This window comes from Megascapheus bottae, chromosome 2 (genome assembly GCF_031878675.1).
Source record: "Megascapheus bottae isolate mThoBot1 chromosome 2, mThoBot2.hap1, whole genome shotgun sequence".
Taxonomy (NCBI): Eukaryota; Metazoa; Chordata; class Mammalia; order Rodentia; family Geomyidae; genus Megascapheus; species Megascapheus bottae.
Window position 1 is genome coordinate 93,619,050 of NC_143510.1, and position 17,349 is coordinate 93,636,398.

At 59.6% G+C, this 17,349-nt stretch overlaps 1 protein-coding gene across 3 annotated transcripts in view; it reads left to right on the plus strand.

Annotated features, from left to right (window-relative positions):
* Positions 1–1,227: 1,227 nt before the first annotated feature.
* The window catches only part of Parvb (parvin beta), a 40,346-nt gene continuing 24,224 nt past the window's right edge, over positions 1,228–17,349 (plus strand). The window contains exon 1 of one of the 3 annotated variants that reach the window (XM_090328867.1): positions 1,228–1,371. In XM_090328867.1, coding sequence (XP_090184993.1) covers positions 1,302–1,371 — 70 coding nt within the window. In that variant the 5' untranslated portion in view covers positions 1,228–1,301. Of the gene's footprint in view, positions 1,372–10,882; positions 10,986–11,261; positions 11,334–17,349 lie in introns of those variants that run through there. The other 2 variants (XM_090328869.1, XM_090328870.1) reach the window with 2 other exon arrangements.

A 17,349-nucleotide genomic window follows, 5' to 3' on the forward strand; every position in this document is an offset into this window, starting at 1 on the left:
GGTAGAGCTCTGGCCTTGAGAAAGTCCTGAGCGCAGGCCCAGGACTGGGGAAAAAACATCTAAAATTCCAGAATTAAACCCTGCTGAGTTACCCGAGGCTCCTCTCCCTGGGCGCCCACCCCGCCCTGGGGGCCCTGGGTGTGAGGGGAAGGCAGGAAGACCAGGCGGACTGGAGAGCAAAGGTCTGGGCCTCGGGCCAGGCTGCCTCTCCCCCCCCCCCCCTCCTGCAGGTGCTGGCTGCGGGGGAGGGGGGCGGGGGGAGTGAAGGAGGGGGTGGGTGCTTCCCCTCCCCCCCTCCCCCCCGCCCATCCCCTCTGGCCTGGGCGGTTCCTAGCCGGCCCTGGCCCAGGCAGGCAGGAAAGTCCAATGAAAAGCTGGGCGTGGAGCTGCGACTCAAGAGGTGGAGCGCCAGCCTGGAGCGGAGGAAAAGCTCCGGAACTTGACCAAGAGAACAAAGAAGAGGCCAGGAGGCCCGAGTTCAGACCCCGGTGTGCGGCTGCACGCGCACGCATGCGCACACGCGTGGAGCGGTGCCCCCCCCCCCCCACGGGGGAAGAGCGGCCGCCCTGCTCCTCTCCGCTCCTAGGGAGCCCTGTCACCTTGGCTGTCACTGGAGTCATGTCCACGTGTCCTGGTCCCCTCCAGCCCGGCCTGGACCGCGCCCACCCTGCCCTCCCGACCCCACTCGCGTGCACTTGGGTGGGATTCGCCCCCCGCCCCCGTCCTCCCCCCTCCCTCTCTCCTCGAGGTGCCCACACCGCCTGCCAGGTCTCCCTCAGGCTCCAGAGCCTCCTGCTGGAGCCGCTCTGACCAAGCCGCGTGTCCCGGCCCCCCACGGGAATCCAGAGGGGGGCTGGGCGGGGCTCCAGGTGGGGAGGAGGGCCCTGGGGGCGGGGCCTGAGGGGCGTGGCCGGGCCCCCTAGAGGGCGGGGATTCGGAGCGACGGCCGCATGGCCTGGGGACGGGGGCCTGGGGGCGAGGCGGGCTCTGGGGGCGGGGCCTGGGGGCGAGGCCGGGCCTGGAGGGCGGGACCGGGCCCTGGGGGCGGGGCCTGGGGGCGAGGCCGGGCCTGGAGGGCGGGCCCAGGTCCTGGAGGGCGGGGCCTGGGGCGGGGCGGGGCGGGGACCCCGGAGGGCGGGGCTGGGTGTGCTCGGGGCGGGCGCGGGGTTGGCCCGGCGGGGCCAGGCTAGCCGCGCCCTCTCGGCCCCTTCCCGGCCCCTCCCTGCCCTGGCCGCCCCGGCGGAGCTGGGAGCTCGGCGGTCCTGGTCCGCGGCGCGCGCGTCGCCCGCCCCGAAGCCGGGATGAGGAAGGACGAGTCGTTCCTGGGCAAGCTGGGCGGCACGCTGGCCCGGAGGAAGAAGGCGCGGGAGGGTGAGTGCGGCGCCGGGCCGGCCGGGGCTGCGGGCCCCCGCGGCTGTCCCCCGCCGCTGTCCCCCGCCGGCCTCCGTCCGCGGCGCCCCGCCTGGCGGTGGCTCGCGTGACCTCCCGCCTGCGTGGGCTCTCCGGGCACGCGGCCCGGGGTCCCCGGAGTCCAGCTCGCGGGGTGCGCAGGACAGCGGAGCCCTTCCCGTTTGCCTCTTCCCGGGGCTCCCGGCTCTGCCCTCCCGGCTCTGCCCGCCCCGCCGCCCGCCCCCGGGGCTCCGGGGCTCCGGGGCTGCTGGCTGGAATGTTCCATTGTCCTGGCCCCGGGTTCCCCTCCTCGGGCGCCGCCTTGCCCTGGGCGCGGGGCCGGGGTCCCGCCCAGGAACCCCGGGTGTGGGTGTCTCCCGTGGATCGTGCATCGCTCCCCCTCCGAGGCCGTGCGGGAGGACTGCGGCCCCGGCCGGGAAAGGAGGCCGAGGCGGCGGGCCGGGCCGCGCGGGGCCGGGGCCGGGGCCGGGGCCGGGCCGGGCCGGGAGGCTTTTCCTTTTGTCTGCTTTTGTGCCTTCCAGGGGCCTTGAACGCAGCCTGGTGCTGCCCCTGAGCCTGTTCCTCCCAAGGCCGGCACTGTGCGCCTGGCACCACAGCTCCATGTCATTGGAGATGAGACTTGGACTTTCCTGCCTCCTAGCCAGCCTCCCGAGCGCCAGGGTTTCCCCCAGAGCTGAGCCCGAGCCCCGCTGCGTGCTGTCAGGGCCTGAGGTTCTCCTCCGGGCGCTTCTCCACGCAGCTGGGCATGGCCAGCAGGGCCACTGGGCTCAGCCCTTGTGCGTCCCCCAGGGCAAAGGGCTGGTGCCACTGCAGAGCAAGTCCCTAAAACTGCTAGGCCCTGGCTCTAGCACAGTCCCCACTTCCCAAGTAGCTGGGCTGTAGACTTGGGACACCAGGCCCAGCCCCTCCACCCCACACCTTATTATCTAAATTAGATTGTTGTGTTCTCCGGGTGGGGCCTTATCTCTGTCTCTTGGGTTCCTGGAGTGCTTTCCAGAAAACGGACCCCTCCTAGTCTTGTGCTCCAGCCAGCCACCTTCCCTCCCCCACTGCCTGTGGGGTGTGAATCATTTTAGTTCCTTTTCATGCTTCTGGACAGTAATTCATTTAAATCACTCCTGCCATTCTGTTACCCAGGCTGGCCTTGAACTCTTGGGCTCAGTGATACTTAGCCTCAGCCTACTAGACTGCCGGTATTGCTAGTGAAGTGTGCACCCACAGGCGAGGTGCAGTGTTCTGGTCCTGCGGATCGGGACCTGGGACGTGCAGATGGGGCTCTGGCTTCCTGGGCTAGGACAGGAGTCATGAAGAGCGATTAGTCCCATGGTCCAGTGCTCCCGAAAGGCTCCTACGTGTTCAGAGGTGGTGCCCGAGGGAGGCCTGGAGGGGGTGAAGCCGGTGCGAAGCACAGCAAAACCAGAGAAAGAACTTTTCCATGGAACAGTCAGAATGCGTCATGTGCTGCATGGCTACAGCTGTGTGTGTGTGTGCGTGCGTGCGTGCGTGCGTGCGTGCGTGCGTGCGCACATCGCCATCCTGGGCTAAACTCAGGGCCTTGTATTGTCTTCAGCTTTTTTTTTTACTCAAGGCTGGTGTTCTACCACTTGTGCCATAGCCTGACTTCCTGCTTTTTGCTGGCTACATGGTATTTGTCTTGTGGACTTTGCTGCCCTGGCTGGTTTCTAACCCCAGTCCTCAGTTCTCAGCCTCCTGAGTAGCCCTGCTCCCTCCCACACTACTCTTGCGGAGGGGTGTGGGGCCACTTACAGAAGCCCCCTGTGTCGCACACCACCGCTGGAGCCAGCTGCAGATGGCATCACTGTGAGCTAGCCAAGTCCCTGGTTTTGGTTCTCAAGGTGGGGGTGCCCCATTACAACCAGAAGGACACATTGACTAATTGGTCCCCAAGTCAGAAATGAGGGGCGGGCTGGAGTGTGCGTGGGGGAGGGGGAGACTGAATGGTGACCCCAAGGTCTTGGATAATTCCGAGTGGGGAGCAGCAAAGCCCGCAGTTCTGCTGGCCTGTTGCTATGGCAACTCTGTTGGCTCTGGCTGGGGCACTTGTCTGCCAGGGAATGACCAGGGGGCTTCCTGGCCCTCTCCCCCAGCAGCAACCCGATTCATTCCCTTCCGTGTTGGACAGCCTGGGTGGACTGGGGAGAACCGGAGAGAGCGGACGTGGCTGGACGTTTCCTGAGCCGGGACCCTGAGGGCGGGGCGGGGGGGTGGGGCTGGGCCTGTGGGCATCAGACACCTTCCTCCTGCCCCCGGCCTGTGGGTGTCAGCCCACCCTAGCTGCTGGGGTCAGGGGGCTGGGACGAGGGATGCTAGAAGCAAGGTCCTCTCCTGTTGTAGGCTGTGGGGCATGCTAGGGGCGCAGGGGTACCCCACAATGAGCATCACTCCTCAGGGTGGCCTAGCTGTCTGCCCCAGCACTGCAAGAGCTCAGGAAAGGACCTGACTGACGGTGACCCTTGGAAATATAGTTGGGGACACCTAATTGCCCCCCCTCCAGAACCTCACCTAATGTGTGGGGCCCACAGAGGCCAGGGCACCAGAATCCTTAGTCAGCCTTGCTGGAGGGAGAAGCGTGTGCGGGGACCCCTGACCTGTCCCTTGAGACCTGGGGCAGGGCAGGCCAGCCACAGCTACACTGAAGCTTCCAGAGGCCAGAGCCCTGTCCTGCCCCAGGCTGGCGGCCTCTGGGCCACCCTCCCAGGTCTAGAATCTTCTGTAGCAAGTGTTAGCCATGAGGGTCTGCACAGACACTGCCAGCCAAATGAGACAATTCCATAACCACCTTCCAAACTGACTTTTTTTTTCTTACCTGGTGCTGGTATTGAACCCCGGGACTTCATGCTAAGTCTGGCCCTGCTGTCCTACTGTGGGCCGATCCCTTCCTCCCCAGGCCTCTTTTGAGCAAAGCCCCTGGGGCTTAAGGGGACTCTGGCCCTGTCAAGAAAACGTGTGGTTTGGTGGTCTGGACCCTGTGGCAGATTTTTGTCTCCCTGATGAGCTGCGATTCTGAAGGTCTGGGTGCGGCTGGCTTAAATTTCCTCTGATTATTGTAATGGTTATAATCTTCAAATCTGGCCTCTGTCGCTGTGGGTTTGAAAGTGCGTTTTGCCGTTCAGGAGAGGACCTGTACTGAGGCTTCTTTTTTTCAGTACCAGAGCTTGAACTCACAGCCTGGCCCAGAGCATTTTCACTCAAGGCTGGCGACTCTACCACTTGAGCCATAGCTCCACTTCTGGCTTTTTTGGCGTCTCGTTGGAGAGAAGTATCTCTTGGATGTATCTGCCTGGGCTGGCTTTGAACTGGGATGCTCAGATCTCAGCTTTCTGAGGAGGTGTGAGGCCCTGGTGTTGCTTACTGAAATATCATGTCTGCCGAAAGACATGGAGACGGTCCCGATGGTCGCGGTGGTACCTAGCCTAATCCTGCTGACCTTTGGGGGGACACAGGGGAATGGTCCCCCTCCGACCCCCCTCCTTAGACACTACTTGGAAATGGTGTCTTCGTCAGAATAAATATTTGTGCGCAGCCCGAGTTGCTTCCTGTGTGGATGCTCCTGTCTGGCCGTCAGAATAATTGAGGGGTGTTTGTCAGAAGTTAGGGGAACGCCCTGTTGAGATGGTTTGAAAGGGCTCAGTCCCGAGCTGTGCCCGCTGCTGTGGCAGGCGGCAGGCAGCAGACACCAGGCCCTGGCCCCTGTGCACTTGTGAGCACACAGCTCGGGCACATTGAAGCGAGCCCTGCCACACTCGCCTTCACTTTATCTTTCAGGAAAATACTCACCCAGTGACTGGAGCTCCTGTGGATCACACTGCCCCGAGCCTGGGAAACACCCATTTGTTTGTTTATGTAGTGTCAGGCCTGGGGCTTGAACTCAGGGCCGGGTTGCTGTCCTTGAGCTTTTTCCTTCAAGTCTGGTCATCTTCCAGTGGAGCCACAGCGCCACGTCTGTCTTTTTGCTGCTCCCTGGGAGATAAGAGCCCCATGCTTTCCTTCACCTCTCCGCTTCCTGACTAGCCGGAGGCCGGCGAGGAGGGTTGTAATACATGCTGGGCTTCCCCAGTGACGGGGCTGGTGGAGCGGCCGGTGACCCCGGCCAGCCAGCTGCATGCTGGGAGCAGAGGGCAGCCCTGGTGGGCTGTTCCACGGCTCTTGCTGCTGAGTGACTCCTTCCGTGTCTTTGGCGTGTCTTAGGCACTGGAACCGAGGATAGCCCATTTTTTTTCTCCCCTAGTTTCCAAATGTAATCATTTTATCACATTGCTTGAACATTACATTTATCTTTTCCTCCAAAGGTTAGCTCAAGGCTAGTGCTTTGACATGTGAGCCATGGCACCACTTCCGGCTTTTTCTGTGTCTGTGGAATGGAGGAATTGAACCTACGGCTCTGTGCATGCTACATGAGCACTCTACCACCAGGCTAAGCTCCTGGCCCAGGTTAGATCTTTTGAAATGAGCTGGGCATTTTTTTTTTTGTCGATCATGGGACTTGAACTCTGGGCCTGGGCTCTGTCCCTGAGCTCAAGGCTACCACCCTACCCTCTGAGCCACAGCGCTGCTTCCGGTTTTCTGGTGGTTAATTGGAGATAAGAGTCTCATGGACTTTAGTTGCTAGTCTGGCTTTGAACTGCCATCCTTAGATCGCAGCCTCCTGAGTAGCTAGGGTTACAGGCGTGAGCCTGGCCTGGGCACTGTTTTTTTCTTAACCCTTATTTGTTAGCCAACAAATCAGCCAGTCATTGATTTGTCTTCTCCATTCAAATTATCTTACTGGTTTCTTATTTCTGTAAGCGGCCTGTCCTTTTGAAAGATTCCCACTCCGGTACGGCCTTTCATTGGAAAACCTGCAATTCCCAATAATCAAGTGATTGAGAAGTTAGAGAGGGCACGGAGATTTGGTAATTCCAGGGCTTGCTGCTTCAGTCTGGACACTTCAGGAAGCAGCTGTCTGTAGGTGAAGCCTGTGCTGTGCTGGGCTGCCTCTCCAGTTACCGCAGGGAACAGCAACGCCAGGCTGCCTCCGGGCAGACAGGCTGCACACATGGTGTCTGTGATTTATTTTTGGCATAAATTACAATTTAGGTATTAATGGAATTTGAAGGACATCTTGCTCTGAGTTTAATTTGATCCCTCCCCTCTTCCCTCTCTTTCTCCCTCCCCTCCCTCCCCCTCCTTTCCCCTCTCCCTTCCCTTCTCCTCCCCTCCCCCCTCCCTCTCCCTCCTTCACCCATGGTGGTTAGGAGAGTCTAGTTTCCACCGAGTTTATGTATGTGTCACACCAAGGGACTGTCACTAGGGGCATCAGGAGGCCGGGACAGCAGTGAGGCCCCCACTATACCAGATCCCAAGCACCACTTCTATGGAACAAGAAGAAAGCATAGAAGCCAGTGTGGTGCTCACACCTGAAGTCTCACTACCCAGAAGGCTGAGGTTGAGCACCTAGGTCAGGAAAGTGTGACACTCTTATCTCCAGTTCATCAGTCCAAAGCTGACAGGGGAGCTGCAGCTTAAATGGCACAGGGCTGGCCTTGAGCAGATAAGCTAAAGGATAGTTCCCAGGGCCCCGGGACCAGCGCGCACACACACGCACACACACACACACGCGCACACACGCGCACACACACACACATGCACACACACACACACATGCACACACACACGCACACACACATGCACACACACACACACGCACACACACACACGCACATGCACACACACACACACGCACACATGCACACATGCACACACACACGGTTAGCAAGCAAAGCCCCACCTGCCAGGTGTCAAGCCTTGCAAAGGCTATCAGGTCCATTTTGGACTCTCCTGAAGCAAGCAGGGGCATCCGTGTGCAGGCCCTGGGGCCCAGAGCCAAGTGGGGAGAGCTCTGTGTCTGTCCCCCAACTACAGTGGGGGGGGAGCCTTTAAGACACCCGCCGCAGTCAACCAGGGCACCAGCGGGGTTGTGTCTCTAAGAAGAAACAGCAGGTGGCAGCACTGAGCTGCCTGGCTGCGCCCCTGCCCACCACAGGACAGAGGTGGCCGCTGGTTGAATTCCACTAGGCCGAGTGTTCCGTCCATTCCGGCCTCTGGAGCACTGGGTGGGGTGCTGTCCTGTGGGGCTCTGGGTTGTCTGCCAGCCATTTGTTGTCTACCCTGGTTCCCTGCTCGCTGGATGACACTGGGCGGCTCTCTGGACCACTCTGTGTGCGCAGTGGAGGGAGCTTGAGATATCTGTGTGCCAGCGCAGTGTCACTGCGCTACCCAGACTGGCCGTGCTGGGATTACAGGCGTGTGACCCCCCACGCTCCGTGTTCTCATGGTTTACTGCTTGTCTCTGCCTGGTGGAAGTGGCTTGTTGGGAGGTGTGTGTTCCCCTTGTGGGAAAATTAAACACATTTAAGACAAAAGGAGACGAAAGGATTTGAGATCATTAGCTAACTAAATTATTTCTTCTTAGGGTAATGTACCAGGCAGGGTACAGCTTGCTCAGTAAATATTTGTCAGCATGCACATAATTTTATGAGCTAATCAAGCCCTCTATAATGGGATTATTTGGTTCTAAAACTAATGAAATGACTGTAAAGCAAGAGGAGCTGCTTAAGAGAACTTGTGAGTAAGTATGGGAAAATACCAGAGGCAGAGGAGGAGAGGCCTGGGGCCTTGGTGGGAGGGAGGGGTCCAGGGAGGGGTCCCGGCCCTGGGATTGGGAGCAGTGGAGTGCGGGAAGGCTGCGGGGACATGGCTCTGGAAGCCAGTGGGGGCCAGGAGGGCGGCTGGGGGCCAAGTCTGGAGGAGGGGAGGCCTGGACCTCTGCATGTGTCCAGGTCCCCGTGATCCTCTTCCCAGAGGGACCCCAGCCCAGCCCCCCTCATCCCTATCACCCCATCACACCCTGCATCAGTGAAGGTTCATTTCCAGGTTGGAGGCGGGCCCGGGCTCCAGGCTGCACTCAAGGTGCTCAGAGCGGAGGAAGCATGCGGGCAGATTCAGAGCGGCTGTGACCTGTGGCTGGTGGGCCCCACTCATGGTCCCGCCAAGTTGTTCTGGGTTTCCACAGTGAACAGGAGAGAGGGTGTCCTGTTAGTTCTGTGAGGTTGGGGCGGTCTGGTGTAGCGGGAGGGGCCGGCTGCACACGCCCAGTGTCTGTGGAAGGACGTTGGTGCCTTGGGGTGGGGAGGGACGGAGTCTACTCCGGGCCCAAGACCCTGGCTGTCACCAGCGTTCATGCTGCCACAGGAGATTTAGTTCCAGTACTCGGGGCGACACGAACCTTTTCTTTCATCTCTTTTCCTTGGGTAGTACTGGGATTTGAACTGAGGCTCTTGCTAGGTCAGCACTCTACCAGGTGAGCCACGCCTCTAGTCCCATTTTTACAGGTGACATGGATGGACGTGGACTCTAGTGAACATCCCTTCTGGCCTTGAAATACAATCTTTCGGATCTCTGCCTCCTGGGTAGTTGGCATCATAGGCGTAAGCGCTGCTCTAGGCTCTATGTTGTCTTGAGACAGAATCTTGGTCCCTTTGTTCCCCGGCTGGCTTTGAACCTTTGATTCTTCTGCCTCAGCCTCTGAGTGCTGGGATTGAGGGACTGCACTACAGTGCCCGCTGGAACCTCTGTCCATAGAAGACCTTCAAACAGGCAGGCAGGAGTAATGGGCTGAGCTGAGGTTAGCTGGTGGGGTGCACAGTGGTGGGCCAGGCACTTGGGGGGCCCCCAGAGCCAGCATTCCTGCTCCTCAGAGCCCACTGTGAGGTGCAGCCTAGGCCTGACTGGGTCTGCGTCGTGGGGTCCTCAGCCTGGGCCAGGGCAAGGTATGGCAAGGTGTGCCTGAGCAGGGAGAGCAGTGTGTGGATACCAGGCCAGACTGGGGGGGACGCCCTCCTTCTGTGAGGCAGGGGCTGAGGTAGGCGCTTTCTCCACGTGTCGCCCCGTGGCTGGGCAGGGCAGTTCCTGGCTGTGCTTCCTGAAGGGTCAGTCTGTCCAGACCAGAAGTGTTGAGTTGTTCACCAGCTCTCTCCTTTCTTAAAAGGACGACTCTTATCTTGCTTAAAGCTGCTAGAAAGAAACGAAATCCATCAGGTGGCAGGCATTTATGGAGTGCCTGCTGTGTGCAGGCTGCTGTCCCTGTCCTTGAACTCAGGGTCAGTGCACTACCCCTTAGTTTTTTTTGGGGGGGGGGGTTGGTCATGGAGCTTGAACTCCAGGTCTGGGTGCTGTCCCTGAACGCTTCAGCTCAAGGTTGGCGCTCCACCACTTGAGGCACAGCACCACTTCCGGTTTTCTGGTGGTGAATTGGAGATAAGAGCCTCATGGACTTTAGTTCCCGGGCTGGCTTTGAACTGTGGTCCTCAGATCCCAGCCTGGTCAGCTTCGTTGGCTTTTTTGTTCAAGGCTATTTCTCTATTACTTGGGCCAGACCTGCTCTCTGGCTTTTTGCTGGCTAATGGGACTTTCCTGCCTGGACTGGGTTTGAACTGTGATCCTCAGATTGCAGCCTCCTGAGTAGCTAGGATTACAGGTGGGAGCCACCAGCGACTGGCACGAGCTGTTTTGAGACATGGTCTGGCTATATAACCCAGACGGGGTCCACACTGCCACCCCCCTGGATTACTTGTGGGCACCTCTGTGCCCCTCTGTGCCCAGTCTTATTATATATTTGATGTTGCTTCCACTTAGGTCCTTGGATATGGCTTGTCTCTTCCTTTCCTTGTTCCTAGGCTTGATCCATGCATGCGCCAGACTAGGTGCATGGCTGACTGAGCCCCCGTCCTGACATGGACTTTGGGCCTTTGCAAAATGTTAAAAAGGAAGGAAGGAAGAGAAAAAGAAAGGAAGGAAGGAAAAGAAAGGAAAGAAAAAGAAAAGAAAAGCCAAAGAGATAGGAAGGAAGAGAAAGAACAGCAAAGAAAAAGAGAGAGCCAAGTGTGGTGGAGTGTGCCAACAGTCGCAGCATTTGAGAAGTGGAGGCTGGGGGCGGCGAGATCAAAGCCAGCCTGGCCTATGTCTCAGCGCCCCCCAAGCACGTTGATGAGGATGAGGATGATGAGATACAACCAAAACCAAGATGGAACCTTCTTGCTGCTGCGGAGGCAGTACCCCGCCCCCCGCTGTGCGCAGGCGTCTCTGTTTCTGCATTTGGTTCTTGTTGTCCTGGAGACGAGGTGGCACTTGTTGGGCACTGGTTGTGGGTCTGCTGTGAGCTGACAACTGGAGACGCAGCCCTGCCACCAGCACTGTGACCCCATCACCTGCTTGGACCACATGGGGCACTGCCACAGACCCTCCCCCCTTTCCTCAGAGGCCTTCCCACCCCACTGGCAGCTGAGTCTCGCTGGGTCTTGCAGAGATGGCCCCCCACCACTGTCCAGCGCAGGCTGGCCATATCCGGCAGCCAGGCGGGCAGTGGAGATAGCGGGCTTGCGGTCGGAGGCTTATCAGGGCCCCGGCTCCCCACAGTGAGTCATGGTGCTCAGCCCTGCAGCCACAGAGGCCACGGGAAGTTCCACAGAGCAGCAGCAGCAGCGCGTGGTCCCTGCCCCAGTCGCACCTCCTGGCCAGTGAGTTGTCTGCCTGTCTACCTGTCTGTTTGTACGTCCATCTGTCCGTCTGTGTCCAGTTTCAGCATCTGGCTGCCCCAGCCTCTGTGCTGGCATGGGCTGGCCTTGCCCAGGTAGATGCCGGCACCTAGGCCGGACCTGACCTGGGCCCAAGCTTAGCCTCCTAGGGCTGGGGTGGGGGTGGGGGTGGGGTGTCTCTGGTCCTCTTGAGTCACACTCTGTGCAGCCACACTGCGTACCCAGCCTTGCTGTCCTGCCCTTCTTAGTCATGGGCCCAGAGCCCGGGACCCTGGCCTGCCTGGGGAGGATCCCCTCTGCTGTGAGTCTGGAGAGCGTGGTCTGTGCTAGGTGAGCTCCGCTGGGCGAGTCGCCAGGCTGTCAGTGTAGTCAAGGCCCCCAGCAGTCCTGTGGACATGAGTGACTCTCCCACCCATTGCCCCTGGACTTCTGGGCTGGGGACTCACTTTGGGAAATCCCAAGACACCCAGTAGGTGGGGTGCATGGTTCAGTTTCAGGCTGGAGGCAGAGCCCTGCTGGCCGTGTGTCTGGAAGGCAGCCACTTACAGAGAAGCCAAGGGACTTGGGCTCCTCCCTGCCCCTGGAGCCGGCCAGCACTCAGCCTTGCGTGTAGGCCTTCCTGGAGCAGCCAGGGGTGTCTCCCCTCTCCTCCCGGGGTCTCCAGCAGCCCCTGCACCCGCTCAAGTTACCGTCCTGCACTTTCTTGGCTCCTCAAACTGCTGGATGGAGGACACGCCCCCTCCCAGCTCTTGTTCACCTCAGGCCACTGCCTGGGCTTCATTGTGTGGGGCCTGAGATCCCCCTCCTGGGCCCTGTGGTCACGCTGGCCAGGGCAGGTGCCTGGGATGGGGTGGGGGGGCAGGCTAGCCAGCCACCTTCAGACTTCACGCTGAGGCCGCCTCCCCCAGGGAGGACCCACAGGTCGTGGCCCCCGAAGGATGGAGCTGGCTGTTGAGAGTCCTCGTATGAGCAGAGGCACCCAGGCCAGTGGCCTCTAGCACCCACCACGCCGCCTGCTCCTGGCCGTTCATTCTCTACGAGCTTGCGCTGTGGGTAGAGGCGGCCACCAGCCACACGAGGGCGCTGTGGCTCTGACGCTCCACACCCCTGCCCAGCCAGGTGCTCAGAGGAGTCCATTTTTTTTTTTTCCTAATGGTTTAATGATTTAATCTTCTTATTTTCTCAGCAGTGCACGCTTTGGAGTTCCCTGGGTACATGTGGGACGTGGATGATCAGATTAATTAACACAAGTTAGTTCCACAGCTCCGGAGCTGGCTGCCTTCAGCTGACTTTCCCTGTGGGGGATTCTGTTTCGGCTTCATGGAGCCCAGCCGCCAGCAGGGTGCACCCCTCCCCACATCCCGCTGCTGGAGGGGGGCAGGGGTTCCCTCCTGCCAGCTTGCCAGCAGACGGCCTGGCTCACAGAGGCCAGCACACACCGGGAGAGGGCCTGCCTGGATGGTTGTTGGGTTTGAGTGTGTATGTGTGAGTACTGGGACTTGAACTCCGGGCCCAGATACTGAAGTGTTTGTTCTCCTGGCAGCTGGGATTACAGCCATGGTGCCATGCTGACATCTGCTTATTTGAGGGTTGTCCTTTGGTGTCCCCATCCCGTCCTGCCTTCTTCTCCTTCTTATTTATTATTATTATTATTATTTTATTTTTTGCCAGTCCTGGGCTTGAGCTCAGGGTCTGAGCACTGTCCTTGGGCTTTCTCAAGGCTAGAGCTCTACCACTTCTGACTTTTTTCTATGTATGTGGTACCGAGGAATTGAACCACTAGGCCAGACTCCGGGCTCCCTCTCCCGCCTTCTGTGTCCTGCTCTCCCTGTGTGGTGACTCCAGTGCACTCACCTACAGCTGCTTGACAGGCCCAGAATTCAAGGGAGCAGAAGCTCACGCCAGGGCTTGCCAAGGGATGGGGTGACGTGATGCAGGGACTACTGGGTGTGTGGGGGTCAGAGAGAAGCGGAGGCACACAGGAAAGACGTCCTGGGGGGCTGGGGAAGTAGGCACAGCAGCTGCAGGCTGTGTGGTGGCTGTTGATAAGAGATGGAGAGCCAAGGCCAGCATTGATTGACAGCAGCCCTCCCTCCCCCTCCCTCCCGCCTCCCAGCCTCTCAGGAGTGCCCCTCACCTTCTGGCCAGGCAGTGTGCAAGCCCTCTGCCTTGGGCTGCTGGGGTCCAGTTGTGCTCCAGGCAGCCTCTCGGGCCTGGTCTAACGCGGGGGACTGGGTGGGGAGTTCCAGGCCCTCTGGGCAGATCGGGCGTGTTTGTGGAGAGGGGAGACCGTGTCACCTGCCCTGGGGCGCTGCCCATATCACCAGCACAGCTGGGAGGGGAGGCTGCTTTGACCGGGCAGTCAGACTGCGGTGTCTGGGATTTGGTTCCATGAATTCTGTTCAGGTGCATCCGATGGAGCCAGGAATGAGGCAGGAATGAGGCCGTGCTACCCTTTGGGCCCCTTCTCCGGGCACACACCCATGGCCAGCACGCGGTCAGGCCCGGTGCTACCCTGCTGCTGCCAGGAGCCCCGTGTCTGCTGGCGGCCACTGCTGCCCAGCTCCCCGTGCTGCAGGCCGGGCTGAGATCTGAAGGAGCCGGGTGTCCAGCTGGGGTGCGGGGTGGAGGGTGGGCGAGCTGGTTTGGTCAGAGGGAGACAGAAGGTTCTGGAAAGGCTAGCTAGGTCAAATGGGCAGATCACATGGACAGGATGTGCATTTGAACTGGCCATGGCGGGGAGCTGGCATGGAGGGGAGAGTTCCTGGGCCAGTGTGTGTGCGCGTGCGTGCTTGTGCCAGTCTTGGGGCCTGACCTCAGGGCCTGGCTCTGTCCCTGAGCTTTTTGTTCAAGGCTAGTGCCCCACCTCTGGGTTTTTGGTGATTAATTGGAGGCGAGTGTCTCATGTTTTCCCTGCCAGGCTGGCTTCCCCGCCCGTCCTCAGATCTCAGTCTCCTGGGTGTCTGGGATCGCAGGCGTGATCCTGGCACCTGGCACAAAGCACGATTGGATTGATTTTTAGACCCACTTATCAGACCTTCTTGGTGGTGAATTATTCCACTCAGTTATAACTCCTGTGAAGAAATGACCTTTAGGTGTAGATGGGGTTGGAGAATTAATTAAAAGCTCTTGTTTCAGTGGGTGCTCGTGGCTTGAACCTCGTTCCTCCGCAGGCCGAGATCTTTGGGTCCTGGTTCACCCCATCCTGGGCAGCAGTGTCTGTGAGGCTCTTCTCTCCAAACACCACCAGAAAAACAGAAATGGTGCTGTGGCTCAAGTGGTTGAGTACTAGCCTTAATGAAAAGAACGCAGGCCCTGAGTTCAAACCCCACCATTGACGAAAAGGGGGGGGTGTCTTGTTTTGCCATGCTGGCCCTGAGTTCAAGCTCCAGGACCGGCACAAAAATGAAAGAAAAAAAGCTCTCATTACTCCAGTGGCCCCGTCGAATGCCTCTTTTTGGCAGAGCTGTTTTGGGGTTCCTTCGCAGCGGGGCTGGGGAGCCGAGACGTAGAGTTGCTGTGTCTCTCAGAGACTCAGAGGAATTGGGGCCGGTGGATGTGGGTCTGGCTGACAAAGTCTCCACGGAGGCAGCCTCCCTCCTGAAGGCCTCGCTGCCCTCCCCCAGAGAGAACCGAGGGCCCTCCCCCCCCGCCCCTGTGGCTGTCCTCCCTGGAGTTAAGCCCTGCTGTTTGATATGTGGAACTGGTGAGCACTGTGAGCGCTGTCGTCCTTCTGGAGTCTTCTCTTTGATCTTCCTGTGATCTTTGTTCTCTGTGATGCCAGGCCAGGCGGCAGGCCCTGTGTCCTTGTTGGCCCCCACAGCGACCTCCTCACTGTCCCCCAGCTTCCTGCACCCCATCTTTGTAGGAGCTGGGGTAGGGCCCCTCTGCCCCTCCTCTCCGTTCGCGTCCCTGGTCTCCGCGGAGGGCAGGGCTGGCCGCCCGCTGGCTGGCTGTTTCTCTGATAACGTCAAAGCAGACACAAAGCTGCCTCAAAGCCTTTTATTTCTTATTTTTTGAAAGAGCCTGGGAATAAAGAAAGAAACGGGATGGCACAAAGGGAAAGATGTAAAGGAATGAGAATGAGGGAGCGCCTGGGGAGTGGGCCCTGTGTGGGTGGTGCCAGTGCCCGGTGCCAGTCCTCCCTACCCTTCTAGGCCTCGGTGCCTCCACTCAGGGTGGGGGTGCTGTCTTTGTGTTTTTCCGGTCCTTTAAATCTTGCCTTGTCCCTGGAGGAAGTAGGGGAAGGGGCAGGGTGCAGGTCCCCCTCACAGGTGGAAACTGAGGCACAGAGCAGTGAAGCTCACTCTTGTCCCAGCCCAGCAGCTGGGTGCTAGGATCTCAGTCCCTACTCCGGTCTCTGCTGGTTCTCTAGACCTGCTGTGCGTTGGACAGGGGGTCCAGAGAAGAGAGGATTGCACGGGTGGGTGAGGCAGGTAGGCCGAGGAGACCCAGCAGGAGCAGAGCATCCTGGAGGCTTCCTGGTGGAGGCGGCTCCCAGCCTGGCAAGGAATTAGAATCTGTGATCTGGGCTCTCCTCTCCCACCTCCCCCCTTCCTCCTCTAATCCTCTCCAGCCTCCCCTCTGGCCACTGCTGCTTTCTCCCCTCTTCCTCCTCCTGGTCTCCCTGCTTCCTCCTTCCCTGCCTCCCTCTACTTTTCTCTTCCTACTCCCCTCCCACCCCTCTTCTCATTCCTCCTTTTCTCCTTCCATTCCTCCTTTCCTCCCTTCTTCCTCCTTCTTCCCTAGAGAGTTTCTCTCATCACCCCCATGGGCTGGGGGGGGTGGGGGGCAATCCTCAGCCCCACTTGGGGAGCCTGGGGTCTGCTGGCTGTGTCCCCTCCTCTTGGCATGGGGGCTTTGTGTGTGGCCCACTCTGCAAGCCAGGATCCTTGCAGGATTGAGGTCTGTTGTCTGGTGCTCATCAGAGTTCCCTGGAGCCGGGTCTGGTCTGGTCTCTAGGCTGGCCTGGTGCCCCAGTGGGACCTCTGAGCCCCTTCTCAGAGGTTGGCAGCGGGGCCTCAGAGCACCCACCAGCTCACTGTGAAGGAGTTTAATGCATTCCTCAGAGCTTCGGTCAAGGTTTTGGGATAAGATGACCAGGTACGGCTGGGCGCCCGTGGCTCCCAGCTGCGATCGTAGCTACTCAGGAGGCTGAGATCTGAGGATCAAGGTTCAAAGCCAGGCCCAGCTTGAAAGTCCGTTGGACTCTTCCATTAACCACCAGAAAACAGGAGGTAGTGCTGTGGCTCAAGGGGTAGAGCTCCAGCTTTGAGCTGAAGAAGAGCTCAGGGACAGCACCCAGGCCCAGTTCAAGCCCCGTGACTGACCAAAACAAAGAAAAGAAGAAAGATAACTGAGGCGCACACCTGGATCCCAGCCCCGCCTCCCCCCAGGCCAGCCTGGAGCCCCGGGCCCTGGCCCGGTGGTGGCGCAGGGCTGGCATGTGTCTAGAAGGCTGCGCTCTGGGAGAGGGCAGCCCCCACTTAAAAACATATTCTGGTAAACTATATGTAGACTTTAGTGTGTGCCATTTTAAAGCATGCCGCCAGAGGAATAACAGCGGAATAAGCCTGCTTGTGTTCACAGCCAACCCTGCCATCTGTTAGGCTCAGAAAGAGAAAAGGAGTTGAGAGAGGAGACCTCAGCAGTAGCTCAGGCTCACTGGGAGACTCTGGGGTGGCGGCTCCAGGAAGCTGACATTCCTGGCTCACAAGTCCCAGGTGTGGAGGTTTCAGGACTCGCAGCGGGCTGGGCCTGGGAGAGAGGTGGTGGTGGTCGAGGAGGAGGAGGAGGAGGGGAGGGGAGGGTGAGAGTGACAGGGGGTGGCGGCCGGGAGGGAGCTGAGCCGGGGTGTCCGCTCAGGGTCCAGGCTGGGGACACACTTGAGTTCGGTGCCTGCTGCCTGACCGGAGAGGGCCGGGAGAGGGGCGGGAGGAGAGTGAGCCAGTCAGGGTGCCGTTCTCCATCACCACCCACCTGCAGGCCTCACCTTCTAAACCAGTCCAGCACGACCAGCCAGGCCGGCCCCGCGCTGCCCCAGCCCCTGGCCCGCTCCTCTGCTTCTGCTCACAGCTCTGTGAAGAGGAGGATGGGCAGTGCCAGTGTTGTCTTGTGTGCCTGGATCCATTCGCCAGGCCCGGTCTCCTCGGGGCGCCTCCACCGTGCAGCGTCTCTCGGCCTTCCCCGTCTTCGGGGCTTTCCTCTGCTGGCTTATGCTCGCGTGGCCCCTACGTCTTTGTCAACAGGCCCTGGGGTATTTCCTCCTTTGGGCTGAGGGTCTTTGCTGCGGCCACAGTAATCAGTGTCCTGGTCCCCCCACTGTCATTGTCCTTGTCAGGGACAG